Genomic DNA, 22,965 nt, shown 5'->3' with positions numbered 1-22,965 from the left:
CAGCCTCCCCCTGCCACTCCCTCCCTCCCTCCCTGCTGCTCCTCATACCAGCATAGCAACACTGAGCAAGCCAGCAAGGGAGAGGGTGCTCTCTCTCTTTAGAGGGGCAATTTCACTCCATTTTATATCCTTCCTACCAGGAGGCAAGTGACTGTCAGCCTATCTATGGTATGAAACATAAGCACAATACACCCCCATTTGTAACAATGATTTCCTCATATATAAATGATCACGACAACACAATCAAACAAAGGTAGTCAATAGGATTCAGTCATTATGTTTTGGTTTGGCTCCTGATTGATTCACATAGGAGTAGATGGTGCGCCTCAACAATGGGTTAGCCTTATACATGCATTCTCTTCTGAGCCCAACTGTTGACTTCTCATCAACATCTCACCAATGGGTGCATTTAGTTCAGATACATAATTCTCCAGTCACTTTCACAGACTTGCATAGCTCACATAGCCAACATGTTTATTCTGTTCCAGGTGAAATAAAACAATTCACAAAGCATTGGAACCCCATATATTACACACCTTGTTTAGGATTCTCTATAAATACCTGCGATAACAGGATGTCACCACCAGTGACTGTCCTGCTTGTGGGTTTCATTTGGAACAGCTGACTTGTGGTGCTACTTCTTGAAACAACAGAACAGTCTCTGTAAAGGGGTGTGTCTCATGAAAGAGAATAAGACAAAGGAAAGGGGGGGGGGAAGGCAAGATTAGGAGAACTGTGAGAAGCACAATATAGCACTTTATTGTTCATAAGTGAAAAATGTCAAACAAAAACAAATACACAAATTGAAGATCACAAATTAAAACCCACAGAAAAGTAATTAATAGCAAATGCTCTCTCGGTTTCACAGGCGACAGCAAACATCCATTCTCGGGGGGAAAATAAGTAAAAGGTAGGTACACGAAAAAAGACAAAAAAAAGTACAATCTAGACTACAAACACTGGGCTACAGAGAACAGTTGAAATGCCCCTTTACTCTAACCAAGTGGGAGGATAAAGATATGAGAAACAGTTTTTTTCAATAGAACCAAAGTTATTACTGCAAATAAAAAAGTACAATCAATCAATCTTCAGCAAAGACCGAAAACTAAAGCAATCGATTATGTTCATTTAAATTTGCATTTATATATAGATATATTATTTAGCAAAAATGTAATGGATTTATTTAAAAAATAAACAAAAACATACAGAAAATACCAGCCACCAAAGCGACATCTATTGTCTAGCGAACCAATGTAGAACATACGAGGCTAGCTTGTATACAGAAAGAATAGCTAATATTGTATGAGTACATCTACAGCAACTTCTCTCCAAACATGTCTAAAAGACTGTACAAATATACATGAGCTATTCCCGCATGACTACATGAAACATTTGGGATAGTCTAGTTTTACTTCAAACCTTGTAACTCGTAATGACTCAAATGTTTTTGCCACACTGTAACTTGTGGCCAATTGGACAAGAATAAGTACTTATTTGAATTTTGTAGTAAAGTAAATAGAAGGCAACCCATTTCCTATCATTTGGTGCATCTTCAGTGTTTTCTTTTTTTCCCCCTAGAGGAAAAGTTCAATCTTTGTTCACAAATCTTAAGTCACTACTAACTACTTCTCACTGCAGAGCACCTTCAATTGGCTTTTGACTTGACCAAACACCATTGGATGGCTTGTTGAAGTGAAAAGGGAAGAAGCTCTCCTTTACACTCTCCCCTTGTTGTCCCTCATGTCATCATTGACCATTTCCAGCTCTAGAGTTTTGGTGAGGCAGAGTTGTTAGCATGGATCAAATGTTAGTAACTTATCTGTGTGCGTATAATTTGTTTATGTGTGCCTGTGTGTGTGTCCATTAGTCAGACCTGCTGCTTGCCAAGTTGGACACTTGTTTTTCCACTTTCCGGGTGTCACAGTTTGGCAATAGCTTCCTTCCCTTTAACCTGTCTCTCCGGCAACGCCGAGGAGCCATATCCATTCTCAACATGACCCTCTTCTTCCTCCTCTGACCCATCCTCCATATCCTCTAGGTCTGAGCTAGAGTGGGCTCCTGTCCCCAACACCTCTCCCTCTGCAGCCAGCCTGTCATTACCCGTGGAATTCAGTTCTACTACTCCAGTTTCATCATCCTCTTCATCCGTTTCATCCTCATTGCTGTCGGAGTCAATAGCGATGGGTTCTGAGAGATACTGAGGCCCTCTCTGTTTTATGGTGCTTTCGATTATCTTGTTTTGGTCACTCTTGGCACCACCGTTGGGCTGGGTGGTGGCACTGGCCTCACTGTCAGACCCTGCTGGCGTACCCTCCTGGAGTGTAGTACCATGGTTAGCCGCAGCTCTCTCCTCTATGCGCAGGATGGCCTGCTCAGACCGCCCAATACACGTCCTAGACGTCCGCCTCTCTAATACCTCTCCACTTTCTTTGCCCTCAGACAAGCACTCAGGGTCAAAGGTAAGTTCATGGCTGAGCCGACTGACCTCCCGCATGTTGAAGCCCAGCAACACCTTGGCCTTCTGGGTCTCACAGTCCCGCGTGCATATCCTCCTGCGGTTGGTGAAGTGGCTGGAGATGTCAGACTTCCACAACCACAGACTGGCGGCTAGCTTCTCCACTTCCCTACGCATTGGGTAGGGTTCACGGTTAAAGTACTGCGTCAGGAAGGCTTTCCGCGCCTCGTACGACTCATCCTCGTGGCCTTTGGGGTCAAGGACCAGGTTGACAGGATCGTCTGGATTCTCTACAAAAGCCGCAGAGCCCTCATGCTCTCCAGGCGGCAGCTTACGGCGCTTTGGGTCGTTAGGGTCACAGTTCTCAAAGCCAGCCCGTTTGAGGGCAGTGCCCTGAGCCTGGGAGACCCTGGGGGAGGGCGCAGGCCTGCTGTCTTGCCCATTCTGGGTCTTTCCCACACCACGGCAGTGCACCAGGTGCAGTGTTATGGTGGAGGCAGTCATGTTGCTTGTGTACACACCCAAGCAGTGGATACATTTGTAGGTGAGTTTTTTCTCCACTGGGTGCACTGTTTGGATGACCTGGTGCCTCTCTCTCAAGTGGTGTGCCAGTGCATCAGAGATGGGGCCCTTGAGGATGGAGAAGCACAGCGGGCACAGAGTCTTGCCCACGTCTTTCTTGTATGGCACGGCCGCCTGAGGTGCACTCTTGGGAGGCGAACCATCTTCGGATTCAGAGGGCATCTTTGGGGGTTGGCTGGGCACTGTCCTCTTGCCAGTTTGTGTGGAAGAGGAGGCACTCTGGGCATGGAAGGCCACTGACTCCTCTGGTGCGTCTCTCATGTTGTAGGTGGTGACAATCAGCTGGACGTTCTTGGGGTTGCCCTGCTGCAGAGTGAGGTCAAAAGTCAGAGGAGAGTCAGTGCGCGGCCCCACCGTCTCGTCCGGGTGGGACTGTCGCATGTGTGCCACAATTTTCTCCACGTCGTTGAAGGTGGCGCGGCAGTGCGGGCAGGACAGGCCGTGGATCAGCATGTGGTTGAGGAGTGTGTCGCTGGGCAGGTAGCGGTTGCAGTACAGACACTTGCTGGTGAAGTTGTGGATCTTCATGATGTAGTTGGCTACTGCAGGGACCTTCTCCGCCTTGTGCTCCTTCTCAAAGTGCGAGCTGTACACATTCTCAGGGAACAGCTCGTTGCAGATAGTGCAGATCTTCCACTTCTGGGTGTAAGACGTGCCCAGGACTGAAGTGCCCCCCTTCCCCTTGGCCGTGACTGAGGCCACTGTGGTGGCAGCTGCCTGGACCCGGGAGTTCAGCTGGGTGGGCTTGAGTGTAGACGAGGAGGAACTCACCACTATGGGGCTCCGCAAGCCACCAGGGAGGTTCTGTTTGGCAGCCTGCGAATGCTGGGGCACAGAGACCTGTGCGTTGCCGGGTAGAGTGATTCTCACCTGCTGCCCGCCTATAGAGAAGGACTGAGTGGTCCCGCTCTTTAACCCAAAAGGTCCCTGCTTCAGGTGAGACCCAGACAGGAGTCCCGTTGAGCTTAGGCCTGACTTTGGGATGACGATCCTGCTGAGCTGCTGGGTGGGAAGGGAGCGGACTCCACCCACTGTGGTGGTCACCAGCTGACCTTTGGGTCCTACACCAATTACAGTCTTTTCCCCCGGCTTGGGGGATACCATGATGACAGGCTTGACCCGTGGCACCACCACGTTTGTGTGACCAATCATGGCAGTCACCTGGTAACCAATGCGCTCGTGGTCCTCAATAACATGCTGCACGAGTGCCTCATAGGTGCGTAGCACAAAGAGGCAGCGCTTGCAGTGGATGGTGTTGCTGTTAGCATTGACATTGGTGTTGCTGCTGCTGTCTGTGTTCCCTGAGCCCGCACCAGCACCGTTAGGTGTGGCCTTTTCCCCAGGCTTAATCAGGTAGGGTGCAGCCACATGCTGAAAGTGTTCTCTGTAGATGTGCTTGCGCACCACGTTGTAAAGCGGGTCCCTGTAGGTGCACTTCTTGCAGTAGTACACCGCCTGCTCGATGCTCTCTCCAGGCCTCTTGCCCAGCTGCATGCCATCCTTCAGCCCCTGCATGCCTCCGGGACCCTGTCGCACCACGTTGTTGGGCATGTGGAACAGCTTGATGTGCGTCTCCAGGGTCTTCTTGTTCCCATTGTAGGTGCAGTAGGGGCAGTTGAGCAGGATGCGGCTCTCGAAGTCCTCACTGTGGACATTGCGGAAGTGGCTCTTGTACGCTGAGAAGAACTTGGAGGAGAAGGGGCAGCCAGAACAACAGAAAGGCTTTGATCTGTACTCCTGGGAAACAAATGGAAAAGAAGACGACAGCGGCGAGTCAGCTGTTGATGTTTATCAAATGTAAATACATTGTTTATTGAAAATAAGCAGACACAATAACAATACAATGAACAGTGGGTTCCAGTGAGTCACTCACCTGGGCTTTGGTCAGTGAAGGATCCCACACACACACATCATCCCAGGTGGTGTGCTTGATGTAGAACTCATTAGGGACATAGTCTTTGTAGTCCTAAGGGGAGAGAATGACAATCACAATTAATATATACATCAATAAAAATCAAGTCAGATCGAGGTGATTTGCTAGGAGGGGTTTTAAAGGCCACAACCTTTGGGAATGTTATTATGGTTGTGGACTGGGCTTAATAGAACTTCAAACTGACAAAGTGACAGACATCATAAACATGAGAAATTTGACAACTCCTGCTTTGATGGCTGAAACAATGACTGATTGTTTAATGAGCTATTCATGAATGAGCTATTATTTCTTAATGTTTGAAAAACCAGTGTGGTCAAAGGCATGATGCTCATTCACAGATAATAGAACAGTAGAACTCCATGTGCTGCTCACCTCAATATGGTCTTTACAAAACTCCAGCCCGATGTCTCCCAGAACCCGCTTGACATTTCTTCTGGCTTTCCGTAAGCTGCCCAGGTTGTTGACCGGGAGCTGGAACATGCTGGCCACTTGGAGAAGGGAGGGACACAGGTGTGACTAATAGGTGAGGTCAGGTAGGTCAACATATGTACTAAGCATTGTTGTAAAGAGGCAAGAGTTCCACAGACCCAACACAAAAACCTTTGTGTTATCATGGGTGACCAAAACACACATCCCAAAGAATTACACTAGAGTTACATTAACATAATCATTGGAGTGACTAGTGCACCTATGGGGGGGGGGGAAGGCCACAAAAGAACCAGCTGTCTGTCAGTCACCTTTCGTCATAAAACCATCAATGGTTTTCCACAGCAGCATTACTCATGTCTATCCATAATGGCCCTACCACCGTCTTTATGTCTGTCTGGACTGATTGATTTATTATATATTCCAGTCAACGCTAAACAATCAAAACACTGCAGAATGGATGCTCTACTCAGGTCAAAGGTCAGATAGGACAAGAAACTTTAGTGACAAGCAGCATGGGACCAAACACTCTTCCCCTATCCAGTGATGTCATAGCTCTAGTTGTATGTTCCAGAAGATGCAACTATGGTACAGTGCTGCTGAGCTGAATGTCGTCTGGCTGCCCGTCTCCCTTGCTGGCTGGGCTTACTCCCATCGCTTGTAGATGGCGCTAGAGGACAGCTCTGCCTCCATTATGTAAGGCTTCCATTGCTCTGCCTGCCCCCTTTTTGCAGCCTCTCTGCAATCACGGAATGGCGCCTCCTATTGAGTCAGCAGCAGAGCCCAACATTTACAATATGTCTGCAGTGTATTTTGGGGGGGAGGGGAGTGGGGGCTGGGTGGGTAGCTGGCAGAGAATAGCCACTCTACAGCTGAGGCAAGAGGAAGAGGAGAGGAAGAGGACAAAAGGAGATGGCCTAATGGGTAAAATATAGACTCATGTAACAAAAAAAATCTATAAGTGTGTTCTGTCCTCAAAGTAACAATGACGACATTCCCTCTGGTCACCATAAGATCCTCCAAACTCACATTGTTTACAAAAATAAAAGTTGATTGTATCAGTCATACCCTCTTTTAGCAAACTGCCACCGATGACCATACACACACACCAAAAGGAAGAGACTTGGCATTTAAGTGGAATACCTATCTAAATGACCAAAAGGTTAAATCAGGATCACCACATTGTTTCTCCTGATGGCCTCCTGATGGCCTCCACACAGGGACCATGGGAACATATTGTTAAATCAATAGAGTACCCGTATAAAACCAACCTCGAAGACTATGTTGACACCTTATATAAGTTGCTAGCAACATTATATCAGATCGCCATTATAATTGTGAGGTGAGTTTACTTAGCCATCTGACGTCACTTGTGTTACAACATTCAAAATCAAATGTGCGACCTGCAGATCACAACTCCTTGTCACCTATACGCACACGCTGTAGGCAAGTTGCTGAATGAGTCTGTGACTAACGTACCAGTTTGCTGCCAGCTAGATTATAACACCCCGGTTCAGTTATATTTTAAATAATGGGGGAAAAAATACCAATACATTTGATAAAGGTCAAATGTGTATTAACTAGGAGAGTGACGTTAGGAGGTTACGAGCTATCGTCTCCCTCCTTCAATTTGGCCAAAATGATGGCTTTAATTGAAGTCAATGATGAATATCGTATATGGCTATCTGGTCGACCAATGAAAGAGGATACAAATATTTCTTACACGATTAGCTACTACGTGAATCATACCTCATGGTTCTTTCTACACCTTAATAACGTCTGACTTGGTAATACTGTTACCAGAACGATAGCTGATTGCTTCCTCGCAGTCGCGAGTCACCCACCACAAAGGGAAGCGCAAGTAAAACACAGCGAGCTAGCAGCTGCTACAAGAGTACTAGAAAGGAGCCCCGCACCTCTTCAGTAGGTGCAGATTTTGAGCGCTACTCAGTGCCCAAGTTTAGCTGGCCAAAAGTGGTACAATGTCACCGACAACTTAAGATATACGGTATCATAACACTCCACGTAATATTGTTTAATTTGTTATCATCAATACATAAAGCTTAAGTCTACATTGTTCGCCGACCTTAGCTAGGAACGAATAGAAGCAACGCATCATCGTAGTTAACCCTCCTAGCTAGCGAGGTTGTATGAAAAGCGGAGTGTGACGAGTTTACCTGGTTTGAAATACGGTGGTCCCGTTGGCGTAAATTATTTCAATTACGATAAACGGTGAGACAAATCGTTGGGCACTCTCACGTTCCCTTCTACTCCTCCAAATAAGCAGCCGGGAATAACCGCCTTGCCGTCTACTCTCCAAGCGGTCACACCACACCGCGAGGGAGCTCGACTCCTCTCACTATCCGACACAGAGTATCCTTCTCGGATGCCGGGGATGAAGTGCCGCTGGAACTCATTTAGCTAGATAAACATCGAAAATGCCCATTGCAGGACAAGATAAAGTAGCGCTGTTTTAAATATTACGACGTAGTTACACCTAATCCAAAACTGTGTAAACTCTGTGACTGTTTACTGATAATAATGCATACCCATCTCTTCCCTATAAAGACAATACACCCATCCTAGACTATAAACTGCCCTATCCAAAATGGCGCAATTGAAAGGGCGGAAGTGACATATGTTTGATTAGCATAAAAAGCTAATTGTGATATCAAAATGAGTCGAGACTTATAAAACTAACTTACTCTGTGGTAAACAAGTCTAACCTCTTACCGTGCAAAACAGGCCTCGGATTTTGGCCTCGGTCGTTCTTCAACGTCTGTCAAATTCTATGCCTGGGGGATTGGGGTAAACAAGCTCGATCTGCAATTACCAGATTGAACCAACAGGAGGCACCCTCTAGTTGAGCGTGAACGCATGCGTTAGGACTAGCTACAACGGGCGCCCTCCCCTGCAGAGGGTCGGATGTATACAGTGCCTCAGTACCAACACAGTGCCTTTGCATTTGCCCAATGTCAGAGAGCAATGAGAACAGTAGGTGGCGCTGTTCTATGCTGGCACTTAACTCACCGGGACTACTTTCCTCAGAGATTGGGCAGCTACCAAGCCTGAGAGCATATTGTTCTGTCCATTTTAGCATGGGCCCCTTGGAGAGATTGGGGTGGGGGTGGATGGAGACCTCATCATGTGAATACTGGATTTCAATTGATGGGTGATAGTATAACATGGCCTCCTTGGAGGTCTCTCAGCTTTTTGCTGTGCATGGCTTGTCTTCCAAGTAGAGGTATTCTCGGATCCGGACCCGAACGGACCTGAGGACAATCAGACCCGGACGGACCCGATCATTATTTAAAAGGGGGACCTAGATCCGTACCCAAACGGGTCTGGGTCTAGATCAGACCCATTGGGGCAGCACGTAGCCCAGTGGTTAGAGCATTGGACTAGTAACCAAAAGGTTGCAAGATTGAATCCCCAAGCTGACAAGGTCCAAATTTGTTGTTCTGTCCCTGAACAAGGCAATTAACCCATGTCATTGAAAATAAGAATGTTCTTAACTGACTTGTCTAGTTGAATAAAGGTAAAATAAATAGAAATTGGACCAGAGTGACAAAAAAAACAATTATCAGCCAAGTTGCTCTTCTGGTTAATGAATAGGTCTTTATATGCTGGCTTGGCCTTCAATATGTCAATAAATTCACCTGATTAGCGTAAAATAAATATGCTACAAGACAGAAGTCACCGACCTTTTCTAAATCAAGCTTTTATCCAAAGCTAGACCACCTCGAGTCAAAATGCAAGTCGAGTCCTACCGTTCAGATTTGTTTTATAAACGTACAAACGTAAGCCTATGCAATATTAACCAATTAAAAACAGTCACGTAGCAATGAGGTTTGTGCAGTAGGCTATAGGACCAATACATAATCAATGCATATTGGCTAAGCTTAAATTGCCCTTTCAATGTCGTTCTTTTCAGACCATTTTGCAATTATATTTCTGGACTGATTGCCTGCATCTGATGGTCAGTCTGAGGGAAGGGAGGGAGCAGTGGTAGACTACCAACAGTGCAACAAAAAAATATATATATATAGGAACCAAGGCTTTATCGTTGGAGTTTTTAAATAAATGTTTTGTGATTGACTAGGAATTCCATGGAGATCGGTTGGTGATCACTGCTCTAGCCGTGGTCGGGTCCATTCGGGTCTATCAGCTGTAGTTACATACATTAGCTTCAGAAAGTTCACACCCCTTTACTTTCCCCCACACTTTGTTGTGTTACAGCCTGAATTCAAAATGGATTAAATTGAGATTTTGTGACACTGGCCTACACACAATACCCCATAATATCAAAGTGGAATTACATTGACTTCAGAAAGTATTCATACCTTTTGATCATAGGAAGTAGTTTGGGGGTGGGGGTGCTGTTATATTTTTCCGGGGAGGTGCTAAGATTTATTTGTCAACTGCGCCACAGATGGCTATCTTGGTCTGCTAATAAAGGACTAGTAAAGGGTCAGTGCACTACTTCGGTGATTATTATTTTATGCTTAAATATATACAGTACCAGTCAAAAGTTTGGACACACCTACTCATTCAAGGGTTATTCTTTATTTTTACTATTTTCATTTAATTTACATTGTAGAATAATAGCAAATACATCAAAAGTATGAAATAACATATGGAATCATGTAGTAAGTAACAAAAGAAGTGTAAAACAAATCAAAATATATTTTATATTTGAGATTCTTCAAAGTAGCCACCATTTGCCTTGATGACAGCTTTGTACAGGCTTGGCATTCTCTCAACCAGCTTCATGAGGTAGTCACCTGGAATAAATTTCAATTAACAGGTGTGCCTTGTTAAACGTTCATTTGTGGAATTTCTTTCCTTCTTAATGCGTTTGAGACAATCAGTTGTGTTGTGACAAGGTAGGGTTGGTATACAGAAGAAAGCCCTATTTGGTAAAAGTCCACCAGAGATTTTTGGTTCCAACCGCCTTGTCTTTGTGATACGCAGAGTGTGTGAATGGATGACCTCCGCATGTGTGGTTCCCACTGTGAAGCATGGAGGAGGTGGGATGGTGTGGGGGTGCTTTGCAGGTGTCACTGTCAGTGATTAATTTAGAATTCAAGGCACACTTAACCAGAATGGCTACCACAGCATTCTGCAGCGATATGCCACCCAATCTTGCGCTTAATGGGACTATCATTTGTTTTTCAACAGGACAATGACCCAACACACTTCCAGACTGTGTAAGGACTATTTGACCAAGAAGGAGTGCTGCATCAGATGATCTGGCATACACAATCACCCGACCTCAACCAAATTAAGATGGTTTGGGATCAGTTGGACCACAGAATGAAGGAAAAGCAGCCAACAAGTGCACAGCATATGTGGGAACTCCTTAAAGGCTGTTGGAAAAGCATTCCTCGTTAAGCTGGTTGAGAGAAAAATATAGGAAAATGTAGAAAAACCCTTGAATCAGTAGGTTTTCTAAAACTTTTGACTGGTAGTGTAAACCCACCAAAATATGAAAGTAATGAACAGAAAGGAGTTAATCAATCTACAATAATACATAGGAAGAAGCTTGATGCTTCAACATCTTTATGTATGATTGGAGATCCATCTGAAGCAGAGGCAGTGAAGAATTCATATTTTAATGTATTACTTTCTATGCTTTGACTTGTCAATAATCAACTACTCATAGAAAGGAGCATAGTCTGTCCATTTCCCCTTCTCATTTTTATCAGTGACATAGAGTTTAGCCCCCCACCCCACAGTTTTAAAGCAAATTTCCTGTAATCCTAAACATTTTGCCACGGCTTATGAAGTGTTCACTTGCTATCTTCCCCAACCAAAATAGAAGTTTGTTTGATGCTCCCTAAAGCTTGGGGGCCCCAGCCTCGCGTGTGCTGTGGGGGTGCGTCCTACGCTACTGATTTTGATGTAGGTTCATTACTGCATTGAAGGCCATGACTGAAAAACTAAAAAGCATTGCTGAGTCCAAACCTAGAGCATCATAAATCATGTTGTCGCGAAGAGAGTAAGCAGTCCTTTCAGGAACGACACTATTTCATTTCCTCCCAGTTTAGACTCCCCATAAACACGATCCACAAACGAAATTGGAACCTGTTTGGAAGAAGGAAAACTATAGTTAAAGGGATAGATTGGATTTTGGCAATGAAGAGTCAGATGAACTCCAGGATACCATTTGTATGTATCTGCCTCCAGTATGAAGAAAGTTAAGAGGTAGTGTACCCATATACTTCCAGTCATTGCGCTAACGCTAGTTAGCAATTGTACAAAAGATAGCAACTTCCTTCAAACTACACGCAGAAACATCAAAATGGTATTCACAAGTTAATCTGGCTGTGGGAAAGTAGATAAAACTCTATTTAACTAAGCTACATACAACCTATTGACATGATTAACATAACTTAATTTATTTGGGTGAAAACATATACAACAGATGTATTCCCAGAGGATAGCATTTAAAAGTATTAATTAAAACACTGTGTCCAAATGTGGTCCTCGACGATAAAAACAAATAAAACATCTCATGATTAAGAAACTAAACAAAATGACACAACCCCCCCCCCCCCCAAAAAAGGCCTCACCTCTCCAATGGTGTAGTTCAGCTGTCTAGCACGGACAATCATCTCCATCTGAAAGACGTAGCCTTTGGACACACACCTCTCCACCAGTCTCTCCAGTACCTCCTTCTTGTAAAGCCTGAGATCACCATGCATAAAAAACAAAACAGTGAGATAACACACACTGGCACACTAAGGAAGATAAAGGAAGATGTACCAGTATGTAAGTACAGTTGAAGTCGGAAGTTTACATACACCTTAGCCAAATACATTTAAACTCAGTTTCACAATTTCTGACATTTAATCCCAGTAAAAATTCCCTGTCTTAGGTCAGTCAGGATCACCACTTGATTTTAAGAATGTGAAATGTCAGAATAATATTAGAGATAATTATTTATCACATTCCCAGAGGGTCAGAAGTTTACATACACTCATTTAGTATTTGGTAGCATTGCCTTTAAATTGTTTAACTTGGGTCAAACATTTCAGGTAGCCTTCCACAGGCATTCCACAATAAATTGGGTGAATTTTGGCCCATTCCTTCTGACATTGCTGGTGTAATGGAGTCAGGTTTGTAGGCCTCCTTGCTCTCACACGCTTTTTCAGTTCTGCCCACAAATTTTCTATATGATTGAGGTCAGGGCTTTGCAATGGACACTCCGATACCTTGACTTTATTTCCCTTAAGCCATTTTGCCAATACTTTGGAAGTATGCTTGGGGTCATTGTCTATTTGGAAGACCCATTTGCGACCAAGCTTAAACTTGAGATGTTGCTTCTCTCTCTCTCTATATATATATATATATATATATATATATCAACATAATCCCTCCTCATGATGCCATCTATTTTGTGAAGTGCACCAGTCCCTCCTGCAGCAAAGTACCCCACATCAAGTCGCTCTGGATAAGAGCATCTGCTAAATGACTTAAATGTAAATGTTAAATGTAAATGATGCTGCCACCCCCGTGCTAGCCATCAAATATTTGTGGAGTGGTTGAAAAACGAGTTTTAATGACTTCAACCTAAGTGTATGTAAACTTCCGACTTCAACTGTAGGTGTGATTGCTGTGCCTGCTGTTCTTCACACCTATTTACATTTAGCCCCTTACCTGAAGCTGCCAGTCAGGTCTGATGCCCCAGGTCTCAGCAGCACCTGTGTGACATAGTTCGCTCCCCGACTGTTAGAGAGGGAGGGACACACACAGACGAGAGTTTAATACTTGCCTTCTGTATAAGCTGAATAAATGACGGCCAACAACCTACACTACCATTCAAAAGTTTGGGGTAAATTAGAAAAGTCCTTGTTTTTTAAAAAAAAGCACATTTTTTTCCATTAAAATAACATCAAATTGATCAGAAATACAGTGCAGACATTGTTAATTTTGTAAATGACTATTGTAGCTGGAAACGGCTGAATGGAATATCTACATAGGCGTACAGAGGCCCATTATCAGCAACCATCACTCCTGTGTTCCAATGGCATGTTGTGTTAGCTAAACCAAGTTTATCATTTTAAAATGCTAATTTATCATTAGAAAACCATTTTGCAAAAGATCTGTCCTTCTTTAGACGAGTTGAGTATCTGGAGCATCAGCATTTGTGGGTTTGATTATCAAATCAAAGTTTATTTGTCACGTGCGCCAAATACAACAGGTGTAGGTAGACCTTACAGTGAAATGCTTACTTACAGGCTCTAACCAACAGTGCAATTTCTAAGTTAAAAAAAGGTATTAGGTGAACAATATATAAGTAAAGAAATGAAAACAACTGTAAAAAAGACAGTGAAAAATTACTGTAGCGAGGCTCTATGCAGTAGAGAGGCTATAACAGTAGTGAGGCTATACACATGCACCGGTTAGTCGAGCTGATTGAGGTAGTATGTACATGTAGGTATGGTTAAAGTGACTATGCATATATGATAAACAGAGAGTAGCAGCAGCGTAAAAGAGGGGTTGGGGGGGTCACACAATGCAAATAGTCTGGGGTAGCCATTTGGTAAATGTAAATGTTACCTGTTCAGGAGTCTTATGGCTTGGGGGTAAAAACTGTTGAGACTTGGCATTCCGGTACCGCTTGCCATCCGGTAGTAGAGAGAACAGTCTATGATTAGGGTGGCTGGGGACTTGGACAATTTTTAGGGCCTTCCTCTGACACCGCCTGGTGTAGAGGTCCTGGATGGCAGGCAGCTAAGCCCCAGTGATGTACCGGGCCGTACGCACTACCCTCTGTAGTGCCTTGCGGTCGGAGGCCGAGCAGTTGCCATACCAGTCAGTGATACAACCAGTCAGGATGCTCTCGATGTTGCAGCTGTAGATCCTTTTATTTTTAGATTCCTGAGGGGGAATAAGCTTTGTCATGCCCTCTTCATAACAATCTTGGTATGTTTGGACCATTCTAGTTTGTTGGTGATGTGGACACCAAAGAACTTAAACTCTCAAACTGTTCCATTATCAGCCCCGTCGATGAGAATGTGGGCGTGCTCGGTCCTCCTTTTCCTATAGTCCACAAACATTTCCTTTGTCTTGGTTACATTGATGGATAGTTTGTTATCCCGGCACCACCAGGCCAGGTCTCTGATCTCCTCCATATAGGAGGTCTCGTCGTTGTCGGTGAGCAGGCCTACCACTGTTGTGTCGTCAGCAAACTTAATGATGGTGTTGGAGTCGTGCCTGGCCAAGCAGTCGTGGGTGAACAGGGAGTACAGGAAGGAACTGAGCATGCACCCCTGAGGGGCTCCAGTGTTGAGGATCAGCGTGGCAGATGTGTTGCTACCTACCCTTACCACCTGGGAGCGTCCCGTCAGTAAGTCCAGGATCCAGTTGCAGAGGGAGGTGTTTAGTCCCAGGATCCTTAGCTTAGTGATGAGCTTTGAGGGTACTGTGTTGTTGAACGCTGAGCTGTAGTCAATGAATTGCATTCTCACGTAGGTGTTCCTTTTGTCCAGGTGGGAAAGCGCAGTGTGGATTGCAATAGAGATTGCATCACTTGTGGATCTGTTGGGGTGGTATGCAAATTGGAGTGGGTCTAGGGTTTCTGGGATAATGGTGTTGATGTGAGCCTTTACCAGCCTTTCAAAGCACTTGGTCAACATGGGTGTGGAAGTGAATGCTACGGGTCTGTAGTCATTTAGGCATGTTGCCTTAGTGTTCTTGGGCACAGGGACTATGGTGGTCTGCTTGAAACATGTTGGTATTACAGACGCAATCAGGGACATGTTGAAACTGTCAGTGAAGAAACCTGCCAGTTGCTCAGCACATGCCCGGAGCACACATCCTGGTAATCCGTCTGGCCCCGCAGCCTTGTGAATGTTTACCTGTTTAAAGATCTTACTCAAATCGGCTACGGAGAGTGTGATCACACAGTCGTCCGGAACAGCTGATGCTCTCATGCATGCCTCAGTGTTGCTTGCCTCAAAGCGAGCATAGGAGTGATTTAGCTCGTCTGGTTGGCTTGTGTCACTGGGCAGCTGGCGGCTGTGCTCCCCTTTGTAGTCTGTAATAGTTTGCAAGCCCTGCCACATAAGACGAACGTCGGAGCCGGTGTAGTACGATTCAATCTTAGCCCTGTATTGGCGCTTTGCCTGTTTGCCGGAGTTCCTCTGTCCAGTGTCTGTGTTCTTTTGCCCACCTTAATCTTTTCTTTTTATCGGCCAGTCTGAGATATGGCTATTTCTTTGCAACTCGGATCCCGGAGTCACCTCTTCACTGTTGACGTTGAGACTGGTGTTTTGCGGGTACTATTTAATGAAGCTGCCAGTTGAGAACTTGTGAAGAGTTTCTCAAACTAAATACTCTAATGTCCTCTTGCTCCTTTTGTCCTCTTGCTAGAATAGACTTAAGAGTTTTAGAAGAAATGTCTTTGTTTCTGGCCATTTTAAGCCTTTAATCGAACCCACAAATGCTGATGTTCCAGATACTCAACTAGTCTAAAGGCCCGTTTTATTGCTTCTTTAAATCAGCACAACAGTTTTCAGCTGTGCAAACATAATTGTAAAATGGTTTTCTAAAGATAAATTAGCCTTTTAAAATTATAAACTTGGATTTGCTAACACAACATGCCATTGGAACACAGGAGTGATGGTTGCTGATAATGGGCCTCTGTACGCCTATGTAGATATTCCATAAAAAAATCTGCCATTTCCAGCTACAATAGTAATTTACAACATAATGGACAAAAATGTTTATTTTCTTTCAAAAACAAGGACATTTCTAAGTGACCCCAAACTTTTGAATGGTAGTGTAGATGTAGCAGACGGGCGTGCCCCTGCAGTCACCTGATGAGTTTCCTGCGCAGGTCCCATCCGTACACGCCCCCATCTCCTCTGTATCGGGTGCCTGACACAAGGTCATACCCGCCTTCCCTCTGTTTCCTTGGAGACAAACACATTCACATCAGATACTTGGAAACAGATGATGACATGGTAGAGATGTAGATTGCTAGCAGACATACTATATTCTGAATTCTACGTTCTACATTTCCCCCCAAAATATACACATTCACATTTTGCGATGAATTAAAATAGATGACTTACTTTATGAATTCTGGAATAAATTTAGGCTGCAAGGAAAGATAATTGTATGTATTTTAGGATGTATGCATTCAAAGGATTTCATAAAAGATTATCCTGGCAATGAAGCATTTTGATACAAATATCCAACCAAGCAATGTAACACCACAAGTAACCTCTTGATTAGAAAAAGGGACTAGGAAATAGTATGTTCTTGGAAACATTTTAAAATTGTTATTATTGTATGTACAGGGTCCGGTGCCATTATCCCAACCTGCTTCTCTGATACTGTATTGTGCAGAGATACAGGAGATCCACTCACATGATGGGAGAGGTCTGCATCCATTATGAAGACATAGTTCCCTCTGGCATGTTTAATGCCATGGATGTAGGCAGTTCCTGAATGCAGAATTAAAAGGACATTACCTGACATGTGTACCTGAGATAGTGTTCAATAACACTGTGATGAATGAGTATGTGACACTTACCTAACCCTAGTTTCTTTGCTCTTGGTCGAAGGAGCTGAAAAATAACCACAAAGAGCAGAGAGTGAATGAGTGTCTTGCTTTGCCAGCAGGTACGTGAATGTTAAAGTATATACAAAAATAACAACTAATCTATTAAATTCACTTACTATCTTGTCCTCTCCGTATATCTTCTGCAGTTGTTCTGCCACCTCAAGTGTCCCATCTGGACTTCCATCATCAATGACAATAATCTCGTACTCGTATCCACTGTGAATAAGTAAAAAGGCGTTTCAACCCATCACACAACAAATGCTAATCTGACATTTGATGAAAACAGGGACTTTACAATGAGCTCTATCATAGTTCCAGTTACAGCTTGAATTTCAGTCAGTCTTTCAAAATGCAATACATGTTCAAATATGAGATAAATGCCATATTCTTATAAAGGTACCATCTGCAAAATGTTATTGCAGTCTTTGATGTCTATGGAGTACAATGTTGCATGTTTACATCATTGCTTGGCCCATCCACAACTGCCTTTTGTTGTTATGAAGACCGCAGAGGTAAAACAGCTGAAATAAGCTCAGAGGTATTTATATAAGTCATATTCCACACACACACACACACACACACACACACACACACACACACACACACACTGAAATAATCCATGAGCGACTGGTAATCACAGCAACAGATGGGTGGTTATAATTTGTGATGCGTACCAACAGGAATATGTTCCAAAAACGTAGTAAATACAAAGTTGTATAGCGGCAGAATAAGATACCGGGTAGGGAATGGGCTGTCTCATTAAGTTTTTCCACTCACCACGTTTATTCCCGAAAAATGTCTGTTCTCACTCTGGTAGCCTATGGGCAAACATTAAGAATAAACTCCGTGGTAAATTGATGCCCATTCGGGACCTAGTTAGCAAGGTGAATTGATCATGCTACTTTGGATGCGCTGTTTGTTGATAACCTTATACTTTAGACGTTTTAGGAACAGATTCCTGTTGGAACGTTCCACAAATTATACCCACCCGCAACAGATTGCAAAGGGCTGTCCCCTCTTAGCAAATCTGATTTTAGTGACAGTTTATCACTGACATCTTGTCACACACTCCGGACAACATAATCTGAAATTATCTACCTTTCACCGAAGTATTTTACCAATAGCCACACAATAAGCGGTAGATTCTCTCGTTCATTGTAAGTGGGCAACAACACCGAGTATTTATCACCATCTCCCCGGCTTTGCTGTGAACCTTTTCGGCTTGCCATGTTGGTTGGAATGTTGTTGAGCCGGATGCGGGTGCGTTGTAAAATATTTACCCGTGCAACAAATTCTTCACTATTTGGTTCCTAATAATATACATACCACTGGGTGGCGCCACATACAATAGTTATAAATATATTTGACTGTACGGGATTTCTTCTTCTTCTTTGGCATTGGGTTGGCGGATCGCATCCAACGTTCAATGTGCATACATCACTACCTACTGTACTGGAGTGTCAAGACCATGGTGCTTGCCTACGGAGCTGTGAGGGGAACGGCACCTCAGTACCTCCAGGCTCTGATCAGGCCCTACACCCAAACCTGGGCACTCCGTTCATCCACCTCTGGCCTGCTCGCCTCCCTACCACTGAGGAAGTACAGTTCCCGCTCAGCCCAGTCAAAACTGTTCGCTGCTCTGGCCCCCCAATGGTGGAACAAACTCCCTCACGACGCCAGGACAGCGGAGTCAATCACCACCTTCCGGAGACACCTGAAACCCCACCTCTTTAAGGAATACCTAGGATAGGATAAAGTAATCCTTCTCACCCCCCCCCCTTAAAATATTTAGATGCACTATTGTAAAGTGGCTGTTCCACTGGATGTCATAAGGTGAATGCACCAATTTGTAAGTCGCTCTGGATAAGAGTGTCTGCTAAATGACTTAAATGTAATGTAAATGGAAGGCCAACAAAAATAATCAAGGACAACAACCACCCGAGCCACTGCCTGTTCACCCCGCTATCATCCAGAAGGTGAGGTTAGTACATGTGCATCAAAACTGGGACCAAGATAGACATCACTGCCCTATATACACAGACTTTAAATCACTGGCCACTTTAATAAATGGAACACTAGTCACTTTAATAATGTTTACATATCTTGCATTACTCATCATTGTCACAACAGATTTCCTCCTCTTCGTCTGAAGAAGAGGTGTAGTATGGATCGGACCAATATGCGGCGTGGTAAGTGTTCATGATGTTTAATTTTAAAGACAAACTGAACACTAAAATGTAACGTGAATAACCGAAACCAAAAACAGTACCGTGTGGTGAACAAACACAGAAACAGAAACAATCACCCACAAAATACCCAAAGAACATGGCTGCCTAAATGGCTGCCTACAACGATAAACACCTGCCTCTAATTGAGAACCAATCTAGGCAACCATACACTTACATAAACACCTAGACTAGAAAACACCCCATAAACCTACAAAACCCCTAGACCAGACAAAACACATAAATCCCCCATGTCACATCCTGACCTAACCAAAATAATAAAGAAAACAAAGATAACTAAGGCCAGGGCGTGACAATCATCTCATATGTATATACTGTATTCTATACATGCTCATCCATTTATATATTCTTCAGTTAGATTTGTGTGTCTGCTAAATGACTTAAATGTAATGTTAAATGAGTGTGAGGCCAGTCACAGACTGACTACATTAAATTATCTTCATTAGTCATGTTCCTCTAACAAAGTGAAATAGAGCCCTCGACACCACTTCCTTCCCCCTCTCTAACCCTTTCACACAATCTCTTCCCATCTACATCATACAATTCACAAAATATCAAACGTTTCCTCCACTAAACACTCATCACACAGACCTGTTTCATGTCTCCCTATCATCCACAACGTGGCATTCAAACCTGTGTGCCTAAATTGTAGTCTACTCCACACAACTTCCTCTCGCCTACATCACATGCTCCTTTACTCACCTATATCGACATGCAATATCATTGTCTCCCCTTACTACCAGCATCCCACTCCATTTGCCAAAGACTGAGCCTTTTTGGCCGGATCGAGGACTTGACTTCCCTGCAGCCCAGTTTACCTGAATATCTACCCCCTCTCTCCTCACTGCACTCTCAGCCACCACATCGACCTTCTCATTACCCTCCACACCCACATGGGCGGGAACCCTACAAAAGTTTACCACCACTCCATCCTCTCCAACAGCACTATCATCTCCACAAACAAGTCTCCCCTATCCGACCTGCCCATCTTCACACTGCTCAACACTGCAGCCGAATCAGAGCAGCACCTCCTCCACCCATCTCAAACCTAGAATCATGGCCATCAACTCTGCTGCATACACTAACACATAATCAGTTAACCGCTTACATGCACTAACATTGAAATCTGGGATATACACCCCTGTGCCCATCCGACCACTGACTGGATCCTTTCAACCATCTGAATCCTTAAAAACGAATAAAAACGATTATCTATATATCTCTCTAAAAGACATCTCACGTCCTTACTCTATTCTCTCCTGCCCTCAATCATGTCCACACCTACATTTGTTTTGGAACAGCCAAGGAGGAACGTTCCCCAATGCAATTGCCGGCCCTGTCTCTCTCTCCCCAGTCCATATTCTACCACCTTCTGCCCGATTGTCCACCCGTATGCCCTCTGCTTATCACCTCCTCGCTCCCAGCATTCCCCAGTTGACGTGACCACAGGATGTCCTTCTGAACTCCCTTTTAACCTCGCCCAGTACGCTAATGTTTGTCCCGCTTTATCCTCAGTGGCAGTTCCCCACTATCTACCTGCAATGCCTCAACAGGTGTTGTCCTGAAGGCACTACACACACAATCTCAGGGCCCTTTCCATGCACCGTAGTACCGTTTTGGCTGCCGACCCTTATACAAAGCAAACATAATCCAAAGATGACCTAATCACATCCCTGGGTTGCTCCTCTTTTCAGTTCGCTGCAGCTGGCGACTGGAACAAGCAGCAACAAACACTCAAACGGGACAGTTTCATCTCAATCTCTTCATTCAAAGACTCAATCATGGAAACTCTTACTGACAGTTGTGGCTGCTTTGCGTGGTGTTGTCTCTAGCTTTTTGCCCTTTGTGCTGTTGCCCAATAATATTTGTACCATGTTTTGTGCTGCTACCATGTTGTTGTAATGTTGTGTTGCTGCCATGCTGTGTTGTCATGTGTTGCTGCCTTGCTATGCTGTCATCTTAGGTCTCTCTTTATGTAGTGTTGTGTTGTCTCTCTTGTCGTGATGTGTGTTTCGTCCTATATTCATGTATTTTGATTTTTAAGTCCGGTGCCAGTACCCCTTGTAAATCTTAATCTAAAATCCTGAAGTCCCAAAATCATTTCTGCCACAGCCACAATAATGTCCAGTTTCTTAGACTTCTTTGAGTCTTCTGCTGTACAGTTTATAACTGTGGCAATGAACGCAACAAAATCCACCGTTACTGCAGGCTGTGTTGTGTCCACTAATATCTATTCTCTAGCATCACTTATTTTCTCAATTATTTTAATCACCTCCCCATAGGAGATTCGATTGACCACTAACTTTTGCCACCTCAATCTCCTTCACCCTTACAGGGCACTCCAGGAACTCAGGATCATGATCCCCATCTCAATCTGCTTCACCCTTACAGGGCACTCCAGGAACTCAGGATCATGATCCCCATCTCAATCTCCTTCACCCTTACAGGGCACTCCAGGAACTCAGGATCATGATCCCCATCTCAATCTCCTTCACCCTTACAGGGCACTCCAGGAACTCAGGATCATGATCCCCACCTCAATCTCCTTCACCCTTACACGGCACTCCAGGAACTCAGGATCATGATCCCCATCTCAATCTCCTTCACCCTTACAGGGCACTCCAGGAACTCAGGATCATGATCCCCACCTCAATCTCCTTCACCCTTACACGGCACTCCAGGAACTCAGGATCATGATCCCCATCTCAATCTCCTTCACCCTTACAGGGCACTCCAGGAACTCAGGATTATGATCACCACCACAATTGCAACAAAATAATGAATGAAAAACTCAGTGTAGGCTATAGATAAAAATTGCACAATAATTATACATTCAGGGATTTTTTAAAGATTTTATTTTTATTCAACCCGCTCGCCACCCATACTCCCTTTATCCACACACTATATTTCTTGACCTTAAACCTGCCGTGACTGCGGGTTGAGTCAACCCTCGCATCACTACTTTGCATGACCATTGGGGTGAGGCTCGGACTTGGAGGTCAGTCTTCACAACACCTGCCACCTCAAGTAATTCATCCCCACTCTTGTCAGGGTTCAACTTCCATCTGAGACAGCAGGGTACGGTTTTGTCGGCCTACTTGGAGCCGTTCTTCCCTCTACACTTGGCTCTTATTGTTCCTAGCTGTCCATAACCACTTCTATCTGTTCTCCACGCTCATGCCGCGCCTTCATCTGCTGTATTGCGGATGGCCTTCACCCAATAACAACTTCGGTTCCTTGGCCCAATTTACTAGTCTGACTTTCTCTGGCCTCTCCATGCTGGTAAAACGTGGGCTACTCTGCATCCGAGCTCTTGCATAACATATCATTAACAAGGTATATTTAAGCAGTAAGGCATTAGGGTGTGTGGTATATGGCAAATATACCACGGCTAATGCCTGTTCAAAGATGCATTGCGGAGTACCTGAATACAGCCCTTAGCCGTGGTATAGCCATATACCACAACCCCCCCGAGGTGCCTTATTGCTATTATAAACTGATTCCCAACATATTAACAGAAGTAAAAATAAATGTTTTGTCACACCTGTGGTATGTCAGCCAATCAGCATTCAGGACTTGAACCATACAGTTTATAATGGAGAATACAGATCATGCCAATATTCAATTCAATTCACCAGTAACAGTAGCCCATCTTCCATTGTCTTGCAGTATATAATCATTATCTCATTACAGTCAAGTGGTCCACTGTTTAGGGATTAAGAAGAAAAAAAACAGTTCAGGCAAG

The 22,965-nt window shown here is 44.2% G+C and overlaps 2 protein-coding genes across 6 annotated transcripts; both read right to left on the bottom strand.

Annotated features, from left to right (window-relative positions):
* Positions 1 to 736: 736 nt before the first annotated feature.
* On the bottom strand, positions 737 to 9,811 carry adnpb (activity-dependent neuroprotector homeobox b). 5 transcript variants are annotated; one of them, XM_035740769.2, is made up of 4 exons: positions 9,740 to 9,811; positions 5,343 to 5,458; positions 4,911 to 5,003; positions 737 to 4,774 (listed from the first exon to the last, which is right to left on the bottom strand). In XM_035740769.2, exons 2-4 carry the CDS (start codon positions 5,448 to 5,450, stop codon positions 1,919 to 1,921), a joined length of 3,057 nt encoding a protein of 1,018 aa, XP_035596662.1. In that variant the 5' UTR covers positions 5,451 to 5,458; positions 9,740 to 9,811; the 3' UTR covers positions 737 to 1,918. The 5 variants fall into 5 exon arrangements, with proteins under 5 accessions (XP_035596662.1, XP_035596661.1, XP_035596658.1 ...); XM_035740768.2 differs by lacking the exon at positions 9,740 to 9,811 and adding an exon at positions 9,101 to 9,732; XM_035740765.2 differs by lacking the exon at positions 9,740 to 9,811 and adding an exon at positions 8,427 to 9,093.
* Positions 9,812 to 9,942: 131 nt separating this feature from the next.
* dpm1 (dolichyl-phosphate mannosyltransferase subunit 1, catalytic) lies at positions 9,943 to 18,255 on the bottom strand. Its single transcript, XM_035740764.2, has 9 exons — positions 18,073 to 18,255; positions 17,091 to 17,190; positions 16,945 to 16,978; positions 16,779 to 16,855; positions 16,481 to 16,506; positions 16,223 to 16,318; positions 13,059 to 13,127; positions 11,972 to 12,086; positions 9,943 to 11,483 (listed from the first exon to the last, which is right to left on the bottom strand). The coding sequence occupies exons 1-9, from the start codon at positions 18,201 to 18,203 to the stop codon at positions 11,379 to 11,381; spliced, it is 753 nt and encodes a 250-aa protein (XP_035596657.1). The 5' UTR covers positions 18,204 to 18,255; the 3' UTR covers positions 9,943 to 11,378.
* Positions 18,256 to 22,965: the final 4,710 nt, after the last annotated feature.

Source organism: Oncorhynchus keta, chromosome 28 (genome assembly GCF_023373465.1).
Source record: "Oncorhynchus keta strain PuntledgeMale-10-30-2019 chromosome 28, Oket_V2, whole genome shotgun sequence".
Classification (NCBI taxonomy): domain Eukaryota; kingdom Metazoa; phylum Chordata; class Actinopteri; order Salmoniformes; family Salmonidae; genus Oncorhynchus; species Oncorhynchus keta.
The sequence above is the reverse complement of the archived record's forward strand: the minus strand, read 5'-3'. Positions and strand labels throughout refer to the sequence as shown.

Coding starts and splice junctions, on each gene's coding strand:
- adnpb (XM_035740765.2), bottom strand. CDS start 8,583: ATGTTATACTATCACCCATCAATTGAAATCCAGTATTCACATGATGAG. Junction 5,459..8,426: donor CTCTGAGGAAAGTAGTCCCG/GTGAGTTAAGTG, acceptor CCCTTCTCCAAG/TGGCCAGCATGTTCCAGCTC. Junction 4,775..4,910: donor CTTCACTGACCAAAGCCCAG/GTGAGTGACTCA, acceptor TTTGTTTCCCAG/GAGTACAGATCAAAGCCTTT.
- dpm1 (XM_035740764.2), bottom strand. CDS start 18,203: ATGGCAAGCCGAAAAGGTTCACAGCAAAGCCGGGGAGATGGTGATAAA. Junction 16,979..17,090: donor TATACGGAGAGGACAAGATA/GTAAGTGAATTT, acceptor GTTATTTTTCAG/CTCCTTCGACCAAGAGCAAA. Junction 12,087..13,058: donor GACCTGACTGGCAGCTTCAG/GTAAGGGGCTAA, acceptor TGGTGATCTCAG/GCTTTACAAGAAGGAGGTAC.